This window comes from Leguminivora glycinivorella, chromosome 24 (assembly GCF_023078275.1).
Source record: "Leguminivora glycinivorella isolate SPB_JAAS2020 chromosome 24, LegGlyc_1.1, whole genome shotgun sequence".
NCBI classification, from domain to species: domain Eukaryota; kingdom Metazoa; phylum Arthropoda; class Insecta; order Lepidoptera; family Tortricidae; genus Leguminivora; species Leguminivora glycinivorella.
Genome location: NC_062994.1, coordinates 9,075,915 through 9,090,167, shown reverse-complemented (window position 1 = coordinate 9,090,167; position 14,253 = coordinate 9,075,915). Strand labels below are relative to the sequence as shown.

Below are 14,253 nucleotides of genomic sequence, written 5' to 3'. Positions count from 1 at the left end.
AAATAAAACGTTGATCTTTCTTTCATGCGGGGGGCTTCGCCCCCCGAGCCCCCTTTGTTTGCTCTTAAAGGTCACAAGAAAACGCTAACCCAACTTATTTTAAATACAACGTTGATCTTTCTTTTATGCGGGGGCTTCGCCCCCGAGCCCCCTTTGTTTATTCTTAAAGGTCACAAGAAAACGCTAACCCAACTTATTTTAAATACTACGTTAATCTTTCTTTTATGCGGGGGCTTCGCCCCCGAGCCCCCCTTTTCGTTACACTTAAGGGTAACAAGAAAACCCTAACCCAACTTATTTAAAATACAACGTTTATCTTTCTTTGATGCGGGGGCTTCGCCCCCCGAGCCCCCCTTTGTTTGCTTTTAAAGGTCACAAGAAAACGTTAACCAAACTTATCTTAAATACTACGTTGATCTTTCTTTCATGCGGGGGGCTTCGCCCCCCGAGCCCCCCTTTGTTTGCTCTTAAAGGTCACAAGAAAACGCTAACCCAACTTATTCTAAATACTACGTTGATCTTTCTTTCATGCGGAGGGCTTCGGCCCCCCGAGCCCCCTTTTCTTTACTCTTAAGGATCACAAGAAAACCTTAACCCAACTTATTTTAAATACAACGTTGATCTTTCTTTTATGCGGGGGCTTCGCCCCCGAGCCCCTTTGTTTGCTCTGAAAGGTCACAAGAAAACGCTAACCCAACTTATCTTAAATACTACGTTGATCTTTCTTTCATGCGGGGGCTTCGCCCCCGAGCCCCCTTTGTTTGCTCTTAAAGGTCACAAGAAAACGCTAACCCAACTTATTTTAAATACTACGTTGATCTTTCTTTTATGCGGGGGGAGGGGGCTTCGCCCCCCGAGCCCCCTTTTCGTTACTCTTAAGGGTCACAAGAAAACCCTAACCCAACTTATTTTAAATACTACGTTGATCTTTCTTTTATGCGGGGGGCTTCGCCCCCCGAGCTCCCCTTTGTTTGCTCTTAAAGGTCACAAGAAAACGCTAACCCAACTTATCTTAAATACTACGTTGATCTTTCTTTCATGCGGGGGCTTCGCCCCCGAGCCCCCTCTGTTTGCTCTTAAAGGTCACAAGAAAACGCTAACCCAACTTATCTTAAATACTACGTTGATCTTTCTTTCATGCGGGGGCTTCGCCCCCGAGCCCCCTTTGTTTGCTCTTAAGGGTCACAAGAAAACCCTAACCCAACTTATTTTAAATACTACGTTGATCTTTCTTTTATGCGGGGGCTTCGCCCCCGAGCCCCCTTTTCGTTGCTCTTAAGGGTCACAAGAAAACCATAAACCAACTTATTTTAAATACAACGTTGATCTTTCTTTTATGCGGGGGCTTCGCCCCCGAGCCCCCTTTGTTTGCTCTTAAAGGTCACAAGAAAACGCTTACCCAACTAATTTTAAATACTACGTCAATCTTTCTTTTATGCGGGGGCTTCGCCCCCGAGCCCCCTTTTCGTTACTCTTAAGGGTAACAAGCAAAACCCTAACCCAACTTATTTTAAATAAAACGTTGATCTTTCTTTCATGCGGGGGGCTTCGCCCCCCGAGCCCCCCTTTGTTTGCTCTTAAAGGTCACAAGAAAACGCTAACCCAACTTATTTTAAATACAACGTTGATCTTTCTTTTATGCGGGGGCTTCGCCCCCGAGCCCCCTTTGTTTGCTCTTAAAGGTCACAAGAAAACGCTAACCCAACTTATTTTAAATACTACGTTAATCTTTCTTTTATGCGGGGGCTTCGCCCCCGAGCCCCCCTTTCGTTACTCTTAAGGGTAACAAGAAAACCCTAACCTAACTTATTTAAAATACAACGTTTATCTTTCTTTTATGCGGGGGCTTCGCCCCCGAGCCCCCTTTGTTTGCTCTTAAAGGTCACAAGAAAACGCTAACCCAACTTATCTTAAATACTACGTTGATCTTTCTTTCATGCGGGGGCTTCGCCCCCCGAGCCCCCCTTTGTTTGCTCTTAAAGGTCACAAGAAAACGCTAACCCAACTTATTCTAAATACTACGTTGATCTTTCTTTCATGCTTCCCCCTCGAGCCTCCCCCCCCCCCCTTTTTTCTGTTCTTATCTTCCGGCACCATCATCAGGCCTTGAAACCTAATCGTAGTCATAGTTCATTACAAGACTTTTCTAAGAAGCCCAAAAACAGCTATGATACGATGTTCCATCATGTAGTTCCAGTTCATATCTTCCGGCTCCATCATCAGACCTTGAAACCTAATCGTAGTCAAAGTTCATTACAAGACTTTTCTAAGAAGCCCAAAAACAGCTATGATACGATGTTCCATCATGTAGTTCCAGTTCATATCTTCCGGCTCCATCATCAGACCTTTAAACCTAATCGTAGTCAAAGTTCATTACAAGACTTTTCTAAGAAGCCCAAAAACAGCTATGATACGATGTTCCATCATGTAGTTCCAGCTCATATCTTCCGGCTCCATCATCAGACCTTGAAACCTAATTGTAGTCAAAGTTCATTACAAGACTTTCCTAAGAAGCCCAAAAACAGCTATGATACGATGTTCCATCATGTAGTTCCAGTTCATATCTTCCGGCTCCATCATCAGACCTTGAAACCTAATCGTAGTCAAAGTTCATTACAAGACTTTTCTAAGAAACCCAAAAACAGCTATGATACGATGTTCCATCATGTAGTTCCAGTTCATATCTTTCGGCTTCATCATCAGACCTTGAGACCTAATTGTAGTCAAAGTTCATTACAAGACTTTTCTAAGAAACCCAAAAACGGTTATGATACGATGTTCCATCATGTAGTTCCAGTTCATATCTTCCGACTCCATCATCAGATCAGCTCAACAGTACCATATTATTGTATTGTCATCGGAACTACATATAGCTGCCAGTTTTCATTACGCTACGACTCCTGGAAGATGGTTAAATTAGCTTCCTTAGATTCCATTACATACATAGTTACATACACGACGACCTAATAAAAGCGTGTTAAAAATTGTTTTGAACTTGAAAAAGGAAAATTGAGTAAATAATATAAAATTGAGTAAATTGAGGTAGGAAAATTGTTTTGAACAGTTCTAATTTTGTGATTTTCTAAACATATGGTTCAAAAGTTAAAGGGGGGGGGGGGGGCCTTTAGGAGCGATTATTTTCGAAAATATTAAAATTATCAAAAAGCGGTTTTAGGAAACCCATGTTAATTTTTAAATGCCTATCCAACGATATATCACACGTTGGGGTTAGAATGAAAAAAAAAAAATCTACCACTTTAAATGTAGGGGGTACCCTGACGAAACATTTTTTTCCACTTTTTATTTTACCACTTTGTCGGCGTGATTGATGTATATATTTTTGGTACCAAATTTCAGCTTTCTAGTGCTCACGGTCACTGAGATTATCCGCGGACGGACGGACAGACATACATGGCGAAGCAATTCCTAGTTGACTACGGAACCCTAAAAAGGCCCCCGCGGTAAGGTTCCATAGATGCTGGCTACGTTACCTCGCTGGACTGCCAAACTGCTTTGTTGAGCGAAGTAACTGCCAGATCTACGGTCGCCAGTTGTGTCCCTGAGTCTCTTTGACGGGCGCCCGAACCCCACGGACCCAGGGTCTCGACGCCGAATGGAAAGAAACTCTATTCGGAGCCAAGTTACTTACTGTAAATACATATTTACTTTAAGGCCTGATTTATTAAGAAAATATAAAAATTGCAGAAGTTACATGTGCCATGTTTTAAATAAGTGTTAGTTTCAAAAAAACAATATTATTTATTTGAGAAATTTTATTAAGGCAGGATACGATGATAATACGATATTTTACCTTTGGAAATATTTCATTTCATTTCATAGGTAAACACATAGAGTCAGCAGCAGAAGTTCCGTTGACTTTGTTAGTTACGCGTGTTCACGATGCGCTATGTCCTAACACGCTCTATATTGTCTTAAAAATAAGATCGTGTCAAGTTGCCCGCTACGGAATTTCTGCTACGGTAAACAAAATGTAGCAAGTATTTAATTACCTGTTTATTTCCATCCTTCAAAAATATTTCAAAAAAATATTTATTTCGTGCAATTAATAATAAAACTTAGGGAAACATCTTTCTTGTTTTACCGAACCTTTACTAAACTGAAATATTACATTACAACACAAGTGACTTAACTGAAATTATGACAAAACTTTTAAATCGACACGGGTTAGGAATTTCCTTTTCGCACGTGTATCGAACGACGTTTTTCAGTACAGATGAACCTCCGAAGTTTCGACCTGACATAAAATGAACCACTTCTCGCACTAGTGCAAAAAAAAAACGCCATTTGTACTGAAAAAGCCTTTAAAAATCCTTTGTTTACAAACTCAAGGCCACCCCCTTTTTCTGCTGCCTCTACAATCGGGCCCACATAAAATTCGATTATATACTTTTCGTCATTCCGGGCGCGATCGAAGACGTGCGAGAGGGACGGATGTAGGGGGATGAAAGAGAGGGGTGAGGTACTGGGGGGTAGGGGGGAGGGTTGGGAATACGCAGGCGCGCGCACGTGTCGGTAAAATGGCGGGTGCGGGGGTGGGCAGAGTGTGGAGATAGGTCTGAGGATAGATCTGATTATGAAGTGGATTTGTTTTCATATTGGAATAATAAGATGAAAGTAATTTTGGAGATAAGAATATTTTTTTAATGTTTCGTGTGTGAGCATAATTTGATTAGTAGATCGATCGATTTTAACTTAATATTAATTTATTTTACCAAGTTTAAGAAGTTGGTGATTTTTAAGTAATATACTACGTTAAATGGCAAACACCACCTGATGGAAAGCTGAAATAGATCACGGTAACCTTATGGACGCCTGCAAAATTAAAGAATGACATCGCGTTGCCATATCCGTTACTATTAGAAATGTGTACACTTTGTTTGTCCGCTGTTTTTTTAAATGGAGATATAAGTACATAGGCAGCAAAAGCCACGGGCAAAAGCTAGTCTAATATGATTCCCGAAAAACATTTTAATGGAGGTTTATGTTCGCGTTTTTGACGACTCAAAGGACAATAGACGGAACAAATTGATTTTTAAATAGTAGCCAAACTTTGCATATTAACTATTGAGGTCACAATGAACAACTTTTACTTTAGGAACAATTCTGAAATCGCGAAAAAAACGTGTCGGTTCCACAGAAATGAGTGGCATTACGTCAGTCGAAATGTATGAAACAGACAAAATTTTTTCCGCGATTTCAGCGTTGGTCTCATAATCAAAATTGTTCATTATAACCTCAAAAGTCACTATGCAAAGTTTGACTAGAACCAAAGAGGATGGAGTATTATAGAGAGTTACTGTCAAAGTAAAATGTGTAATCACAGAGCATAGATTGCCATCTCTCGACACAGGCTTAAAACTTTTGAACCACAGTTTTGACAATTTGGACCATATTCTTAGCTTGATATGTGGTAAATGTCAAATATTAATATTATCGCCATCTAGCCGAGCGTCCCCCAAAGGTGTATCGCCATCTAGGTCACCGTACCTTTTTCTGTATGGTTTTGAGGTACGTTTTTTTCTTAAACTTTATCTGTCTATACGGAGTTACGTATGTCTTTGCTAGAACTTACAAAATCGCGGATTATACTAATTTTAAACTAACAAAGAATTTATAATAGTACTCAGTCCATTCTATTCGCGCGCGATCGATGTCATATCCGCGGACTTAACCCTCCCCCAGCCCGCGGCACGCGGCCTACCCTGCGCCACTCGTACCCAGCCTATCTGGGACACCGGGCTACCGTGCCACCATGTAAACACTGCCGAAATGTGTTCTCCTGTGTTCATTAGATTTACTTCGACTGATACTTAAGTCTGAATAGTTAAGATGGCCGGCCGAGACCTAGAACAGCTGTCCCAGGTGATACAGCATCATATGTCTCAACCGGGGACTGAAGCGCAAGTGAGTGTTCACCAAGTGCAGAATGGAAGTGGGAAGAGGCATCAGATAATTATAGATATTAAACAAGATATTGATATGGATGAGCTGTCAACACGCTCGCTCGCAGAAAGTGTAATGGAGACTTTAGGAGCACGATCAGCAGCTGTCTACATAGATAACTCTCAACATCATGTTGGGGAGACTAGCGAGCTTGAATCCCTAACGACAGTTAACGTCATAGTGGCTAATGACTTAACACAAGCAGTTCCAAGTCCTCAAGCGGAAGAAGAGCAGGAACCGACAGACTCTGGGATACTTCCAGGGAACAGGATCGCTGTGGACAGGATTGTGGAGATGACGAACGCGGCGACGACTAGTGAGACGCCGACGACGGCGACCGTCGCGACCACCACTGCATCAGGTATGTAGGTCACGGGTGCACGGCGCCTCCTGCGGACAATGGGGGGTTAATAAGTGCGAATTCGTTTTTCGAATTTCGAACTCGATTTTGGTGGCCGGAATGTGCACATTTTCGTGATTTATAAATAACGATTTTTTTTAATTTTCTGAACGCTATCAACATAACTGTAGTTTCAAATATTAGAGGGGTTTTAGAATAGAAAGCATTTATTTGACGCCACATCAAAGTATACATTTAATAAAACATGCAAACAAAAAAGGTCCAAATCGAATCAAGGGCGAACAGGCATCTTCTGGGCGAGCTCACTCCATCGTAGGCTACGTCTTTGCCTTTGGCTAGTCTGTGGCCAAGAGTAACCCCATTTATAATAATAATTAAAAAAAAAACAGACGCTAAAATTGACTCAGCATAATGCTGCGGACATCCGCAGCGCTGGTTTTGATCTGGGAATTCGTATTTCGAATTTAGAACATGCATTGGATGGTTGATCGAAAATTTACCGCCTTTTTGTGATTTATAAATAACGATTTTTCATCAAACTTAATTGTGTTTTCAAATATTAAAATCAATATAGGTACCATTGTTTAGAAAACCGATTGAGATTTTACCAATTATATAAAAAGAGAAGTTCAATTCATAAAACTGAATAGATTTCTATTGAAGGTTCACAAAGAAACTACGTTGGAATTACGCGACGTTTACGTAACTTTACTACGACGTAGTTTGGGCCTGAATCAAAACTACGTAATAAAGAAATATCCAAATATGTTTGATTAAAATAAGCAATTTTGTCGAATTGATGACAACCATTGACGAATTTATGATTGACTACCCTATAGTATTCATTTGTTTATTTTTATCCTTAACTGTTAGGCCCACTTGCATCAACCACATAACTCAGGGTTAGTGGGCTGTCATCTGTCAAATTCCATATAAAATGGTGGGTTAACCCTCCATTTTCGTTGGTGCAAGTGGCCCTTAGCATACCTCGGACACTGGCGGTCAAATATATGAAAGAGGCGCGTTCCTAGCACACAGTCTAAGCTCGTGTAGGTGAACGCGTACTATGCTTGTATGAGTGACATATATGACAGGTCGACTGTTCGCGTTTTTGACAGGCGGTAACTGAGAGGGGGTGGGCGGCACTTTCAGCGGGGAGTGGGAGTGGCCATACTGTACGATAGTACTCTTTATTATACTGTGCCCTTGGGGCACAAAAATGGCATGATTTTAAATAATCTAAAAATTATATCTATTATTTTGTGATCAATACTTATATGTCGTGTCGTTCAAAACTTTGGTAGTGCCATGTAATAATGAAAAACATAAAAACAGTTTTATAAAAATTGCAAATGAAATATCGGTCAAGATTGATGATCATACAAAAGAGAAGACGATAATATTAATAAATTTTGATTTATTAACATGAAAGCGATTTTTCCTTAAACGTATTTTTAGATGAAATAATTTTCCTCTTCTTGTAAGCTTCTTTATATTATAATTAGAGTGATATTAACAGATCTGTTTTGTGCAATCAATTAAATAATAGATACAATCTTATACAAAAAATTAAAAAAATATTTTTTAACATTTTATGTGGTGGACGAAATTGTCGAATAAAATATTTGTTTTATTTATTCACAAAATATGAAGAGAGCGTAAATATTTTATCGAAAAGCAAGAATAATTAATTTCATAAAAGTGCTTAATATTTATTAATTTCTGTTACAGCTAAGAGGTGTATTAATTGCTTAAAATTATATTGTTATAATCTTGGAAATACAATATACATATTTATGGGAAAAGCTTTATAAAGATCCAAAGGATTCTTATGTCAATTCTGTAATCTGGTAAAGATTCTATATTAAAAAAAACTCAAAACAACACAAAAGAAAATGAAAAAATCTTACAAAGAAAATGTATATAAATATACGAATTAACTGTTTAATTACTTACAGGAAAACGATTTTCCCTAATATTTCTGAATGAACTTTCCTCCTTTGTACCTAATCCTCTTAAAATAATTAGTGATTAGAGACCTTTTACATAATCAGTTAAATAATTAATTTAAATTCAGGGGGCTGTTAAAATTACTATTAATTAGCTTACCCTCGAAAAAAACAAACAAAAATATGACTAGATATTCAGCCAGAGTTATATATCGACATAAAACATTAAGGACTTAATGAGTATTTCGAAGTAAGTAAGAAAAAAATCACAAAAAAAGAGTACAAATTAATAGAGGCGCCACTGTCTATGTAAACTGTTTTGCATGTGGTAACTATTGAGTAACTTTTATATAAGAAAAGTAAGTTGCTATGATAAAAAAAAATCCCTTCTATGCCAGGCTGTAAAACGGTTAAACCCATTGTACCATGCCTTTTTAGGAAAAGTGTACACAAAATTGCGAGGGTCAACCCTTGTGATTGAATGAGTTTTACGATGGGCCCAAAATCGTAAAAAGGTATTTTCGTATGTACATTTCGCCCAATTAGAGGAGAAAATTCAATTTTCCGTGGGCAGCCAATTTGTTTGAATGCAATTTGAAACGTAGTTACGTCAAAAGTTATTGGATCATTATTATTTTTTTCTTTACATTTTCCTTCGAAATAATAAAAAATGTTTTGTAATAATAATAGCGGTAAGAGCGTGCGACTTTCGATCCGGAGGTCGCGGGTTCGAACCCGGCTCGTACCCATGAGTTTATCTTAACTTATGTGCGAAATGTCATTTGATATTTGCCAGTCGCTTTTCGGTGAAGGCACAGTATAAGGATATATCAGTAGTTAATCTCCGGCAGCGGCGGCGCGGTCGTTACTACTGCGCAAGGTCACGCAGGGTTGTACAACGTTACTATAATCGACTTCGTACAATGTAAGTTGTTGTAAATCTAATAGGTACTATTAACTGTAAGTAGGTTTTAGTATAACAATACCACGTCATGACACCACATTAGTCAGTATTGAAGATACAAAAAATCATTATAAATATATTACTCTCATACGCGCAATAGTAGATTGTGTAACAATAATTGCAAAAGCGTTAATTTAAGTGTTCATTTTATATGTTTTCTCTAGAATACACCCAATCCATCACAATAAAAAAAATTCGTTTGAACTAGAAACGTAGGTACCTACTGTCCTACTCGTATTAGTAACTGTGTATGGCGCTATGCTAGTACCAACGCTCTTTCTACCTTTTTATCTAATAAAGATTCAAGTACGTATTTGTTTCTTAAATACTGACGAAATCATATTTACATAAAATGTTTGAATAGATGTTTGCACAATATTTAAGTAGGTACCAAACTTTCGAGCTAGATAGATCGCAGCATCTACCTAAATGTCGTTACAGATAAATCCTTATTGATTTTAATGTGTCATTCTAGCTTTAAATCTCACTTTTACGCCATTTACGTAAGCAATAATGTACCTAACACTGCAAATATATAACAACCACTTACTTTTCTGGGTGTCTAGGAATTCTAAAGAATGACATTTCCGCATTTTGAGAACTTTCCATACACCCATAAACACTACAGTAACGAAAATATGTCTTCGGTGCTGACGTCATTTTCTCCCGAACTCAACACGTCAACACAGCGCGCAAACGCGGCCCCGACTGTCCAGCCCAATAATCACCAGTTTCGCATGTTTTCGCCGCATGCGAGGGGTGGGAGGGGGACACACCGCGCGGCGTGAAGTTTGTAAGAAGAGTTATTACTGGTTTTATACTGTGGTGAAGGAAAACATCGTGAGGAAACCGGACTAATTCCAATAAGGCCTTAGTCCGGTTGGAAGTTCAGATGGCAGTCGTTTTCGTAAAAATTAGTGCCTACGCCAAATCTTGGGATTAGTTGTCAAAGCGGACCCCAGGCTCCCATGAGCCGTGGCAAATGCCGGGGATAACGCAAGGAGGATAACGTAGGCACTAGTTTTACGAAAGCGACTGCCATCTGACCTTCCAACCCGAAGGGTAACTAGGCCTTATTGGAATTAGTCTGGTTTCCTCACGATGTTTTCCTTCACCGAAAAGCGACTGGCAAGTATCAAATGATATTTCGCACACAAGTTCAGATAAACTCATTGGTACGGGGTTCAAACCCGCGACCTCCGGATCGAAAGTCGCACGCTCTTACCGCTAGGCCACCAGCGAATCCTATTGAACTTTTTTGGTACGGAACCATAATAAAGATGGCAGGACAAACTGGGTTAGTTCCAGTTGAATAGTTCTGGCCGGCCGAGACAGAACAACTGTCTGGTTAATAGTCATATCATGCGCGATCCAGGGGGGGGTCATGACCGAGACCTAGAACAACTGTCCCAGGTTATACAGCATCATATGTCTCATCTCAACCGGGGACTGAAGCGCAAGTGAGTGTTCACCAACTGCAGAATGGAAGTGGGAAGAGGCATCAGATAATTATAGATATTAAACAAGATATTGATATGGATGAGCTGTCAACACGCTCGCTCGCAGAAAGTGTAATGGAGACTTTAGGAGCTCGATCAGCAGCTGAAGCTTCGATCAGGCGAATTGACCATCGTTGACGCTAGACAAAATAGAATATATATTTAATTTATATATTATATATTTATGTCATTTGCTATTTGTATAGTTGTATATTATGTATTTATTCGTATATATTGCATGTTAGTGTAAGTTATAATTTATTATTACCTAGAATCCGTTTCCTGCGCCGTTTGCAAACGCAGTCTGGCTCTGTCACGCCAATACAGAGCGATAGAGATAGCTACGATAACGATATTATAGTAAGCGTTTGTTCATTTGGCTACGTACGTTTACGCCCTATATTCGCAGGCTCAAGGTCGCTGCATTTTCAAGCCTCGAATACATCGCGTGCTCTGTTTTTAACCCCCGACGCAAAAACGACGGGATGTTATAAGTTTGACGTGTCTGTCTGTCTATCTGTCTGTGTGTCTCTGTCTGTGGCATCGTAGCTTCCGAACGGATGAACCGATTTCGCTTTAGTTTTTTTTGTTTGAAAGCTGAGTTAGTCGGGAGTGTTCTTAGCCATGTTTTATGAAAATCGGTCGACTATGTCGCGGTCGGGGGTTTTTTCAAAATTTTAATTTTGTTGTTTATATTCCGTGACATGACATTTGATTTTTTTTTTGTGTTTTGTACAAATCTTTGTTGACGTAACACTCGTTTTGAATTGACATTTGGATTTTTATATAAGTATGCGTTTTTTCTCAGTTGTTTTGAATAGTGTTTACAAATATAACACATGTTTATCATGTTAAGAATATGGGTCCCAGAAATTCTTAAAACTGAGGTTTAAAACATTTAAAAAAATCAAGTTTTAATTCTGTGTCAAGAGATGGCAGTCTGTGTACTGTAGTGTGACACCACATTTTACTTTGACAGTAATCCATATCCACACTTATATTATAAATGGGAAAGTGTGTGTGTCTGTTTCTCCGTCTTTCACGGCAAAACGGAGCGAGGAATGGAGAGTGACACTTTTTGCCTCATTCTTACTTGTACTTGCCTAAAATGGGGAGGGGAGGAGTTTGTATGGATGATATGGTTCTAATTTAAAGCGAGCGAAGTTCTGCAATGCCACAATTTTCGTTTCCTTTCAACCCCTTAATTGCCAAGAGTGGTATCACACCTCGGACACTGGCGATCAAATATATGATAGAGGCCGTTCCTAGCACACAGTCTAAGCTCGTGTAGGTGAACGCGTACTATGCTTGTATGAGTGACATATGACAGGTCGACTGTTCGCGTTTTTGACAGACAGGCGGTAACTGTGAGGTAACCGAGAGGGGGTGGACGGCACTTTCAGAGGGGAGCGGGAGTGGCCATACTGTACGACAGTACCTACTCTTTATTATACTGTGGTGGCACTGAGACTGCCATGTGATCTGCCTACCCCTTTACGGGATACAGGCGTGATTGTATTTATGTATACTGCATCCACATAGGTTGTTAACCTTAGGCATCCTAGCACCGATCAATAGTCCCGTTGCGTACCTAAATAGGACTGCAGCCCTGACCTACATTAATGAGCCTGTACCTAGCTTGTATATACAATCGATGAAGGCTTTTTACTTTGATTTGTAATCTCAAACACATATATAACTCAGTATAAACAGATAAATAAAGTCTAAGAAAAAAAACGTACCTCAGTACCATACAGAAAAAGGTACGGTGGCCAAGATGGCGTTACACCTTTGGGAGACGCTCAGCTAGATGGCGATAATATTAATATTTGACATTTTAACACATATCAAGCTAAGAATATGGACCAAATTGTCAAAACTGAGGTTCAAAAGTTTTAAGCTTGTGTCGAGAGATGGCAGTCTATGCACTGTGATTACACATTTTTCTTCGACAGTAACTCTCTGTAACACTCGATCCTCTTTGGTAATATTAACTATAATGTTACTACACTGAAATTCGTGTGACTTTAGATCCCGGGCAAACTAACCTAAAATTAAAATTTTGAAAAAATCGCCGACATAGTGGACCGATTTTCATGAAACGCGGCTAAGAACACTCCCGACTAACTCAGCTTTCAAACAAAAAAAAAAAAAAAAACTAAATCTAAATCGGTTCATCCGTTCGGGAGCTACGATGCCACAGACAGATAGACAATTAAACAGACAGACAGACAGATAGACACGTCAAACTTATAACACCCCGTCGTTTTAAAAAAAAATCTGTAGTATGACTCTTACCTCTTCCCACCCAGTGTGCAATGAGATGTACATTTTGGTTCAATGGAATTTTAACTTTCATGTAAATAAATAAAGTAGCATTTCTTTTGTCTCTAAATTTTTTGGAACAAATGAAACAGGTCGACTGTTCGCGTTTTTGACAGGCGGTAACTGTAAGGTAACCGAGAGCGGGTGGGCGGCACTTTCAGCGTAGAGTATTTTACTTTGACAGTCATTCTTAAAAGTTGTGATAATGACAGGTCAAGATATTGGGGACACCTTACACAGATCAACTGAGCCCCAAACTAAGCAAAGCTTGTACTATAGGTGCTAAGCGACGATATACATACTTAAATAGATAAATACATACTTATATACATAGAAAACATCCATGACTCAGGAACAAATATCTGTGCTCATCACACAAATAAATGCCCTTACCGGGATTCGAACCCAGGGCCGCGGCGTAGCAGGTAGGGATACATTTTTTATTCGAATACTTACCTCAAAAGCGCACTTCACCTTCCCAACTGGGTCACTGTCAGGTCAAAGACTTTATCGATATTGTGGCTTGTACCTGAAATCACAGCAATAACGCCACCATCAGATACATCTGAACGGCCGGAGCGTCAAAATATGTAAACCTCCCTCCCCCTCCTCCTCTCTGGTGTTTCGGGTGTCCATGGGGGGCGGTGATCGCTTACCATCAGGCGACCTGTCTGCTCGTTTGCCTCCTATCCCATAAAAAAAAACACGCATGTATTGTCAAGGGGTGTTTAGATATTTGTGAGCGCCTTGTCCGTTCCTATATATATGATGCCGACTGGACTAGCTTATTGGAAAATAATGGATATTGACTTAGTACAGTTCTTCTGTCACTCTTATTGAGTGAGAGTGTGAGCGAGATGGGTGTAGGTAAATATCATGGACATTATGTTTTTTTTTACTAAAAACTCTACAGAACATAAAATGAAATTGAACGGAAGCAATTTTCAAATGTTTTTTTTTAGCATTTGCGTAAATGCGTATACCATTTGTCGTTTTTAACCCCCAACGCAAAAACGACGGGGTGTTATAAGTTTGACGTGTCTGTCTGTCTGTGTGTGTGTCTGTTTGTGGCACCGTAGCTCCCGAGCGGATGAACCGATTTAGATTTAGTTTTTTTTGTCTGAAAGCTGAGTTAGTCGGGAGTGTTCTTAGCCATGTTTTATGAAAATCGGTCTACTATGTCGTAGTAGG

At 39.5% G+C, this 14,253-nt stretch overlaps 1 protein-coding gene across 3 annotated transcripts in view; it reads left to right on the top strand.

The window, feature by feature from the left end:
* LOC125238863 (probable nuclear hormone receptor HR3) overlaps positions 1–14,253 on the top strand; it is a 243,604-nt gene that overhangs the window by 29,962 nt on the left and 199,389 nt on the right. For 2 of the 3 annotated variants that reach the window (XM_048146335.1, XM_048146329.1), the window contains exon 1: positions 5,836–6,325. The exons of the other annotated variant lie outside the window; for it this stretch is intronic. In XM_048146335.1, the coding sequence (XP_048002292.1) occupies positions 5,851–6,325 (475 nt within the window). In that variant the 5' untranslated portion in view covers positions 5,836–5,850. Of the gene's footprint in view, positions 1–5,835; positions 6,326–14,253 lie in introns of those variants that run through there. 3 annotated transcript variants of the gene reach the window in all.